Source organism: Prunus persica, chromosome G2 (assembly GCF_000346465.2).
Source record: "Prunus persica cultivar Lovell chromosome G2, Prunus_persica_NCBIv2, whole genome shotgun sequence".
NCBI lineage: Eukaryota > Viridiplantae > Streptophyta > Magnoliopsida > Rosales > Rosaceae > Prunus > Prunus persica.
Window position 1 is genome coordinate 17,653,682 of NC_034010.1, and position 10,575 is coordinate 17,664,256.

The 10,575-nt window shown below is 36.7% G+C and overlaps 1 protein-coding gene across 4 annotated transcripts; it reads right to left on the minus strand.

Annotated features, from left to right (window-relative positions):
- On the minus strand, positions 1,319-5,563 carry LOC18786514 (probable serine/threonine-protein kinase PBL19). 4 transcript variants are annotated; one of them, XM_020558436.1, is made up of 5 exons: positions 5,367-5,563; positions 4,417-4,859; positions 3,412-3,672; positions 2,636-2,758; positions 1,319-2,300 (listed from the first exon to the last, which is right to left on the minus strand). In XM_020558436.1, the coding sequence occupies exons 2-5, from the start codon at positions 4,765-4,767 to the stop codon at positions 1,752-1,754; spliced, it is 1,284 nt and encodes a 427-aa protein (XP_020414025.1). In that variant the 5' UTR covers positions 4,768-4,859; positions 5,367-5,563; the 3' UTR covers positions 1,319-1,751. The 4 variants fall into 4 exon arrangements, with proteins under 4 accessions (XP_020414025.1, XP_020414026.1, XP_007218043.1 ...); XM_020558437.1 differs by having other exon boundaries at positions 4,417-4,821; positions 5,367-5,536; XM_007217981.2 differs by lacking the exon at positions 5,367-5,563 and adding an exon at positions 5,240-5,360 and having other exon boundaries at positions 4,417-4,821.

Genomic DNA, 10,575 nt, shown 5'->3' on the forward strand with positions numbered 1-10,575 from the left:
AGAAAGACTAAATGCCACTACTATTTTTGACCAATAATTAGGTTCCTGTTTTTGAGAAAAATGTGATAGATTGTGTTCATAATTCATGCTGAAAGGTCGTCAGTCATAAGGACCAATACAAATATAAAAGCTCATGAGCAACAAGAAGTGCACAAGATTTACATCCGCTCATAGCCACATATGGACTGTGAAATTCTAGAAAGTCCGGAAAAACCATACAAATAGCTCATCACAACAAACTACAAAAACTGAAAAGGAGTTTATGCACTTATTCAACTAAAAAAACTGCAACACAAAACAAGTAAAACAAAACTTGATCTACCACCATGTTGTCGCCAAGACAACCAAACAACCATCAAACTCAGCCCAAGACGGTAGCGTTGGAGGCAATGAGCGAGGATAAGAAGTGGAGAGGGTAGGGGAAGGTCTAGGAGGGTAAGGAGGGGAGGGATAGAGGCCACCGACTCCAAAGGAGAATGGCGGCTGAAACTTTTCTGTCTTGTGATTTTTTCAAAGCTCCTTGATTATTAGTTGTGTGATTTACTTTCAATTACAACATTAATTCGTGGCTACAGATATTGGAACCCAGTTTTAGTCCAAGTAAAGTAAAAACAGCAAACAAGCAAGCAAGCCAACGTTTTCCAAGATTGGTTCAACAACGTAGAATGCCCTGCAGGAACAATCCCTCTAATTAGGCCACCAAGATCACATGATTATAATTGGAGTGCCCCAATAAAGTCCTATACGGCAATGGCACAGCACGGTTCTTCATACTCTGGACAGTAAGTTTATAAGGGGGCAAATAATGTCTATTCATACGGTATATTTTTATTCGTGACCCTAACAAATTTCATGTGGTTGAAAGAAGGATAAATATAGACACGCTTGCTACAATGTTGAATGCGCTGGTTTTGTGCAAACCAACCATAAATTTGTCTTGAATTCTGTCTTACGACCTCTTTCCAAATACAATGGGGAGCAATTTGGTATGGATATCACTATATTGAAGGTAACTCACACACGTATAGTTCTATTCTATTGAGGGATCGTTTAAGGAATTAACGCAGATGACAAAATGAGTTTTATAGTGAAAGTCAAAGACAAGATAATCCTGATTGATGATGATTTACACTTTTAAATTTAACCGGAAGGTGGAGAATAGATGTTGGTGGCTCCTAGTGCATGGCGAGCCAATAGGGTATTGGCCTCTTCGAATTTTCTCAACGTTGGCTGATAGTGCTACAGTCTACAGAGATACATTGGGGTGGGGTGGATACTCAAAAGATTGTCCAACTTAGCAATAATGAAAAGGGAAAAATAGGACGAGAGAGTAATTCCATATTGAAATAAATAAAGTCTAATGACGAAAGAGATTAAGATGAGTTGTTCTATGAAGAATATTACATTGGGAGCACTAGTATGTATGATATATGTAAGTTCCAAAATATTTTGAAAATTTATATTTCCAGTAATTTTTCGAAACAGAATTGATGTCGATTTTTTTATATTTTATGTTATGTTACCAATTTGGAAGAATGATTTCATTATTAAATAACCTATACGTGGAAAAGGCTGATTCTTACAGAACCTACATTAGAATTGTCTGATGGCATTATCAACTTCACAAAAATAGCCATCCAATTTAGCTCACTTATGCTCTTTCACCTTTTCTGAAGTAGTTTTCTAATCCTTTGTTCTCAAAAACAACCCTGCCATTGAAACAAGATTCAGCAAAGCTGAACGAAACACCATCAAGTGACCTTTGCCCTCTGCATGATCATGAATCTTCTTCTGCTAGCACTCTCCACTTGCTCACCTAGTTTGGCCAAGTGATTCATTCGTCTCTTCCATGACTCCGAGGCCCCCAATTGGCTCTGCTTTTTTACTGAGTCAACTTGCTCATTTTCAACAGGTTCAGGACTTCTCTCAGATGTATTTCCTTCTTCTGTTTCTTGAATAATCTTCTTCAATGTGTCTACTACCTGACTCATTGTTGGCCGATCTTTTGCACTCTTCGACAGACAACTATCAGCCAACCTAGCGATTTTTCTTGCTGCGCTGATCGAATACTTGTTTTCAAGCCGGCTATCCATTATCAAGCCAAACTTTTTGCCATCATGAGGGAATTGTTTCACCCATTCTAAGAGTCTCTGCTCTGTTCTTGGACGGTTTCTCTCCAATGACCGTCTGCCTGTAAGAATCTCATACAGCACCACACCGAAACCCCATACGTCACTCTTAGTTGTGAGATGGCCTGTCTCAACGTAATCTGGTGCAGCATACCCGAATGTCCCCACTACCTGATCACGAAACAAATTCCCATTAGCATTACAATAGTCTTTAAAATTTAAATGCATTTAATGCAGTGACTTTGCAAGCCGTAACAGTTTAGTATGAAGCAGTATACAAATGCTCTTTGCTTCAAAGTTGGTGTTTTAATATGCACGGCTTGTCCATCACTTGATTGCTTTCTTGTATTTTCCAGACTTAATCTCACCATATTTCTAGAACTTTCACTAATGCAAGATAAAGTTCCAATATGTTTATTGCATGAATTTAGTGTATGAGTTTGAGTCGCGATAAAGTTGGGACCAGGTGCACGCTACAAATGCTAGTGAGAAATAAGAGCACTTACTGCAGTTGAAACATGAGTATGACCAACCATTGGCCCCTCCCTTGCAAGCCCAAAGTCAGAAAGCTTTGGTTTAAAATTCTCATCCAGTAACACATTCGCGCATTTAAGATCTCGATATATTACCTTCATCAATAGCATAAGAAAAAAATCAGAATAATAATGGTTAAGACTAAGCTTGAATGCTGAAAATAACAAGTAGATGATGTAGAGAATAAACTAATGGAACAGTTCCATTTTAATGTGGTCTTGGGCACCCCTCAGTCACAAAGTAAATGCAGAAGCGCATTCGCGGGGAAGGGGGTGCAGAGGTTAGGGCATAGATGAAAAATCGATGTGGGAATGTGGGGTCATGGCCATGAAAAAGTTCAGGGTTGACCTTATGCAAAGAAAGAAGATATTTTCTCAAATTTGGACATCTGCCTACTCCCAGAACCAGAAGTGAATGTGTATATCTTGTTGGATTATGACTAGTTTGTTGACTTGTTAAGCATGCTGGATTATGACTAGTTAGTTGACTTGATAAGTTGTTATCTTGTGACAACTTATCAAGTCAACTAACTTGTCATAATCCAACATATCTGCCGCAGGAGAAAGTATACAATCTGTGATGAGTAGTAGTACTATATATTCGATATATATGCCCGGTGCCAACAAGCTCTAGCTCAGAACCTGGATATCCCCAACAAAATGAGATAAAACAGCTGATTTTAAGCTTCAAGTATAAAAGTGGGATTGTATGTAGAAACTAATGGTTAATATCAATGCTTAGAGCTAACCTGAATTTCCAATCCTTCATGAAGATAAACTAATCCTTCAGCTGCTCCTAGTGTTATCTGCAATCTTGTCTCCCAAGGAATAGCTGGGTATGCCTTGTTAAATAGATGGTCTTCCAAACTTCTGTTTGGCATATATTCATAGACTAGTAGTCGTTGAATCCCTCTTTCTCCATCCACAGCACAGTATCCTATTAGTTTGACAAGATTTGGGTGCTCCACAACACTGAGAAATTGAACTTCTGCCACCCATTGTTTGTGACCCTGTAGAAATGATATTAAAAAAGAGAGAGAAATCGATCATGAAGTCACAAACATCCATATCATCCACCTCTAGTTTGCCTCTAGATCACTTTCCATCCTTTGAAATAGGGAACGATTACCATTCCAACTAGACGAAAATCTCAACACTGAAAAGGAGCCACAAATAGGCAAAGTTGCTCCCAACAAAAAGTTCACTATGAAAAACAGGTTGATACAAATATGCTAAGAGAAAACATTGTCCATCTTAATCCCCATATTATTATGGAAGGATTCTAGGGGGAAAATTTGTGACCCACAGAGGAAGATACACATAATTAAATACCATCTTATCTAATGGATGTCATTCTCCATGACAGAGAAAGATACAGGTTTGGCTGCATAAAGACAACAAAATCTAGGTATTCTCTCTTGCAAAAATAAATGGAGCCATGTATGCATATATAAAACAAATTTCAGAAGAAATATTTCACTGACTAGCTTCAAATTCCCTTTAAAGGAAAGAAAAAAATGCTGTCATAGAAAGAGACTGAACAGAAGTGTAAAGAGAGGAGGGCCAGAGGACTCAGAAAAAATCAATTAACTATATTTTAGACAGCAGTTTAGCTACTTTGAGCATAAATATTCAAGGAGAATAAGCCAACAAAATGTTTCTTAAGCACATTTAATAATAATGGGAAAGGAAAAAACTCTTGAGGGCCTTGTTTAACAATTCAATTTAATAGGAAGATGCTTAAACCACCATACCTGTAAGCCATCATTGTTAAGCTTTTTAATGGCGACCACGATTGGATCGCCCTTGGCATCAGCAGGCTTAATTGAACCTTTATAAACATTCCCAAATCCACCTTCTCCAATCTTAAGCAGCCTGCTGAAATCGTTTGTCGCATGCCTGAGCTCTTGGAAAGTAAATACTCGCAAATTATGAGCCTTCTCTTCATACAATTCGGGTATACCGCGCGGTGAATTTTCTGAGCAGGAAGACTGAATCACCCTCTCAGCTCCTGAATAATCAGATTTCCTCTGTTCTTTCAGTTCTGGAGCTGATTTTTGTTCCCTGCCCCTTGTTTTGTCCTTGAAGTAGTAGAAGCACTTCATTGCATAAAATCCTATATCAACTCCCTACCAAGATTTGAATGTGATCTTCCTTTGCTGCCATTGAATCAAGTTCAGAAAGTTAAAGCCTGCCACTGAATTGTCACATGAATATAAGAAGTATCAGCATCTTCATACAAACATAATTAAAATTCCCAAAGGGTTTGAAACTGCTAAAAGAAGAAAGAGTATAATCACAGAGAAAATGTTCACTGGCCAAAGAAATGTTTAATTCAATGAAACCACAAATTGAACAAGAATTTAAAAAGTTTAAATAGATGGCAGCGCCCTAGATTTGAATGCAAACAGAGGAATCATGCAAAGATAAGGAAGGCCCTGATGAGAAATAGATACAAGAGATTGAAATTCAAAGAAATCATAGATGAGATGACGAATTGCTTGGCAGAATAAAAAGAGTGATCAAAACAGTGAAATCCCAGATGGGAATTCAGAATGGAATTATAAATTAACTTACAGAAAATCAGCAGACAGAAATGGAAATGGAACTGGATATTCAAGGCAGGGCAATCCTGACCCAGATGAACAAAAACAAAGACAAGAACAATGAATGAACCAATAAATCCAAATCATAAAGGCAATACCTTCACCAATATCAATTCTCTTTCAAAGAAATTTCAAAGGGTTTGGGGGGTTGAAGGTTGGAGAGACCTTCACGGGTTTCTTTTCTTGTTTGGCTTCTCTCTCTCTTTGAGATGGTATTGATAGTCTCTGTGAAAAAAGTGGCTAGCTTTAAATGGTTTGGCAATTGTTTGCTTGTGGAATTCAACATTGTATATATTAAATAGAATTCAACCAACTTGTCAGTTGACAATAACGAGTAGTTCCAGAAACTCCATCTTTCTCTCTCACACAGATTGAAACGAAACAAAACCTGTCCAGAATATGGACTCTATAGTCAAAGCCAAAAACAAAGAATATGTTATTCTATCACGTACAACTAATAAACGGGTCAACGCTTTGAGGAGACTGTTTAAGAAATTTTCATTATCATTTTCTTTTGAGAATCTACTTTTTCATAATTCAAGGAAAATGGAGAAATTTTCGTGCGTGAACCTAGAATTATGTGGTATTTTGACGTGTGATTTATAAGTTTACTCAAATTATAGCATGAGTATCTAGTATGTGTATACATGTGATCGGAGTAAATTTATAACACCGCATCAATACTTTACGCGATGGTATGATCACACCGAAATACTACTATGATCGGTATACAAGTGCTTGTATGAAATTCAATAACAAAATTGGCAGATTAAACATTCTATTCAGCAACAAAATAGTGAAATTTACGATAAAAGCTAATAAAAAATTGATTACCAAAACTCACCACCTAACATTTCCGTTAGTTAATTAAAGTTTTGGGATAGGGTTGATAGGGATACAAAACCATCAATTTGTGTAAATTATAATAAATAAATATATGTACGTATTTATCTTAGCAAAGAAGTTTGCAGAGAGACCCATAAAATCGGATTGGAAAGTGACTTTAAGGACAAATGAGACCTCTAAAATTGACCAATATGCCTAATTAAAGCAAAGTTGGAATATCCACATTATTTATTTGTTCACGTTTGTTGAGAAATTTGCACATGAGCTTCAACTTGACCATGCAACCTATCCTTTACAAGGCTCCCAATCCCATCTGCATTAAAATTGGAGCTATGTGACTCCTGTCTCCACATTGACAATGACCCAAGCCTTGGACAAAACAAAATGGTAGGGAACCCATTTGGGATTTTAAAAGGAAGTCAACAAAACAACCTTGTTTGAGGGTCATATTGGTCAACAAATTTAGGTCTTGCTCATGTCACTTCTTTGTTTTTTTTTCAGATTTACTTGGTAAAGATATATATTTTTTTCTTTTTGCCATTAAATACAAAATAAAATCCCCAAAGGGCACCGATGACCGTACAAGTTTCAATGGGATACAAGAGGTAAACTTATATGGTACTCAACCAACGACCCAAGCGTTACCAAGTTGGCCCAAAGCATAAAGGCAGATGTGGTATTCCCCATACACGGCTTCAAGGGCTACCAAAAACTGGTACACAACCAGTAAGTTTGAATCACCCAAGCAACACAGCAACCCACATACAGTGAAACTCTCTTTAAGAGAAACCAAAGAAACCGACTAACAAACTCGCACCACAACCGCAAACCAACAGCCCAACCACTGTCGAACTCCACAGTCTAATGCCCACAACCACATGTCGACCATTGGCACCAAATAGATCCACCATCGCAGCTCCAACCTGCAACCCAAAAGGCACAAATATGCATATCTACGAATCAGGACTTATTGGTAACATTTCCTTCATTCATTTTTTTTTTCTTCTTCTTATTTTTATTTTTATGAACTTATTCAATCTCTGGATTAAATATGGTATATGATAACCGTCAATATAATTAAGACAATAAACCCATTGTTACGCTTGAATATCAATATTATCAATTTTATAAGTAGGGTTGTCATGTTCAATACTTCGTGAATTTTGATCCGATTTGCATTTTGGTTCCTCAATTTTCAAAATCGTTCCCGTGGTCATCAACTTTAGTTTCGTTAGGACAAATGGTCTTGCCTTTAGTTTTGTTAACTTTTTCTGTTGAATACAGAGGCAAAATAATTTTTTTGTATTATTTTTAATTTTCACCATCTGAATATTCCAACAAAGCCATGGACAACCTCCACCCGACACCAAGCCAATTAACCCACCACCCCAGTAACAACTGATGGCGCTCCTACAACACACACCCACATCCCTACCCAAACCATACCCACCCTCCTTGTGATAGCTAGGATAGGAAGAAGGTTTTTAAGTTTTTATTTGTACGTTTTAGGTGAAATGAATATTCAGATAGTGAAAGCTAAAAATAATATAAAAATACCATTTTGCTCTTGCATTTAACAGAAAATTTAACAAAATTAACGTCAAGACTATTTATCCTAACGAAAGTAAAGTTGAAGGACCATGAGAATGATTTTTGAAATTGATGGACAAAAATGTGAATCAAGTCAAAGTTTAAGGACCATTAGCCATTTATAAGTATCATATCAAATCTAAAAGTCGCTTTTTAAAAAAATAAGAAATTAAAAAATTATTAACCTTTGACTCTGTCGCTTTCTACACACATATATAAACCTTCATTAGATTGTATAAAATTCAATTATACCAAAGAATATACCAACCAATATGATTCAAAAAGGGTGCATGTGTTGCCATTGTATTAATAATATTTTGATCAAATTATGGGTTTGGTGGGTTTATGAGATATAGAGAAGAAAGAACTAAACTATAAATCCAATGCATTGTCATCTGTCCCAAAAAAAAAAGGAAGAATAAATGACATAATTATGTATATAATTGTATAAATATTCTATTTGACAAGTAGCAGGAGGGATCTTAAAATTCCCCATAACATACATTGAAATCCCAACGATAATTCACTCATTATTATTAAAAAAAAATTATTGGTATCACGTATCAACGTCAAATTATTTTTGGTGCATTGGCGGTGGTCCCTTAAAGCTTGGACATTCTCTGGAAGCTGTACTTATTTGTTCATGTTTTCTTTCGAGAATTATGTTATTATGGTGAATTCCCAGAATGATGGCTGCCAATCACATACCAAGCAGCTTTGTTGAAAGTGATAGCTTCCAAATGGTTTGGACTGTGCACTAATAGCACATCAACATATGTCTCAACTTTTTGGTAAGTGAATGATTTCGTTATAAAAGTTTCTCTGCAAATATTTTATGGCTTGTAAAAGAAAACTGTTTTATAAGGCCTTTTTTTTTTTTTTTTTTTTTTTGGAAGTTAGGAATTTGAGAAATAAATAGCATAATTTTCTTTACAAGACGCCAATATTGAGTGGCTAAGATAAAACATAGAGAGATGCTAAGATAAAACAAGAAATAAGAGAACATTCATTAATTTATTTATAAAAAAAATTAGTGTATAGTGATTAAAAACTTTAATAATTAGGATATCATAAATTAAGTATTTTGGTTTTGAATTTGGTGAATGAGTTTTGAATTTTTCTTTATAATAGGTCAATAAGGTGGCCCATCTAAATTTATAGGGAAAATACTATTTTACCCCTTTTAGTTTAAGAGAGCACCATCGCCGCATGGACCATGATAAGATCCAATCCAAATTCCACTTTGGAATATGAACCGAATCCTGTGCGTGTCCGACACCTGGCAGGTGTTGGCCACACTTGACCAAATTGCCCTTCTAACCTAAAGTTCAAAAGTTTCTTTAGGGTTTGACTTCTGCCGAAAATTCGGCAAAGTCTCCCTTATAAATTGCTCATTTTCCAAAATTACCTATACAACAACAATTCAAATATCCACAACCATTCTGCAATTCAAATAACCAAGAATTAAAGAATATACAGAGAGGTAAACGACGCTCCTTATTTCTTAATCTGAGCCCCTAACAAAGCAAGAAGGACCAAGATCGACCTCTTAGTATGACAAACTTCCAACGTAAGGTCATCAAAACAAGAATGTTTATCAAATGCCAAGCTCACAAACATTCCAACGGACACCTCAGGGAGACCCATCTAGGCTGGTCTTCTGCACCTTATCAGCAATACTCTCACCAGAAGAAAACATGAGCACAAGGAATCCCCCAAAAAATTTCTCAAGGTCATTAAAGACTTTAACACCACCAGACTCCGCAATCCCCATCACATGATAATCAAACAAGTACGTAGAGATGGGTAGAAGGATTATACCCAAAAACTCGAGCCGCCGAAATCCTTGCGCAACACTGAGAGAAAGAGAATCGAAACCACAGCCCCTAGACTCCAAAAACTATGGAACCACAACATGCACCACCAACAACTAGTATCAAAAGCCTTCCATGTACAATAAGGAAACAACTACTCAAAAAACCACCCCCACATCCACACAGAGAACCGAGGAACCTTAGTCGTCATCCCCAATTCATCGGAGCGAACCAACACCACTGCAAGGCAAGCCTGATTAGGACGAAACACGAAGGAGGAAGTAGAAGACCAAACCATTGAGACCAGACAAAACCCTTGATGTCGTTGCTCTGGAGAGTCACATCAAAACCAAACAAGACCAGACGATACCCCCTCTCTCGGCATACAAAGAAGAATACCAAGAATCATTGTATTAGGATGAACAAAATCACAGCGAAACCTTGGAGTTAGAACGATGAATGCCAGTGGCAGCTCAACGTGAGAAGAAAAAAATCTAAGTGGTTTTGTTAGGTGTTTTTATTTTTTGGAAGATGAACCAATATATATATATATATATATATATATATATACATTGTGCATTTTCTATTATAAACCTAAAAAGAATACCAATATAAGAGTACTATAAAACTACACACTATGGCCCGTTTGGGATTGCTTTTTTTGGCCAAAAATCTGCTTCACTTTAAAGTTAAGCAATTTAAGGTGTTTGGTAAAAATAAAATATCCTGATTATTTTAAAAGCATGGCCTTTTAACAACAGCTTTTAAAAGCAGGCTCTGGGTTGCTTTTCAAAGCTGCTTTCAAAAGAAGCAGAGATAAACCTTTAATGAATTTTTTTAATTCCTAAAATATCATAATTCATTTTAAAAAATGACACTACCTCCACTTCCACATCCAACTTCACCACTTGCACCACCACATTCACAACCTCCACAACCACCGCCACTGCCACCACCACCACATCCTTCTTTTCCTCATCCTCCGCCACTACCTCCACAACCACCACCTCATCCACCTCCACCTCCACCACCACCAGCACCATCACCTTCCACCACC

Bases quoted from the DNA above. Each gene is read 5' to 3' on its own strand.
- LOC18786514 (XM_020558436.1), bottom strand. From the start codon at position 4,767: ATGAAGTGCTTCTACTACTTCAAGGACAAAACAAGGGGCAGGGAACAA. The intron at 3,673-4,416 runs GTATGGTGGTTT...TCATTTCTACAG, and splicing joins TTAACAATGATGGCTTACAG to GGTCACAAACAATGGGTGGC. The intron at 2,759-3,411 runs GTTAGCTCTAAG...CTATTGATGAAG, and splicing joins ATGAAGGATTGGAAATTCAG to GTAATATATCGAGATCTTAA.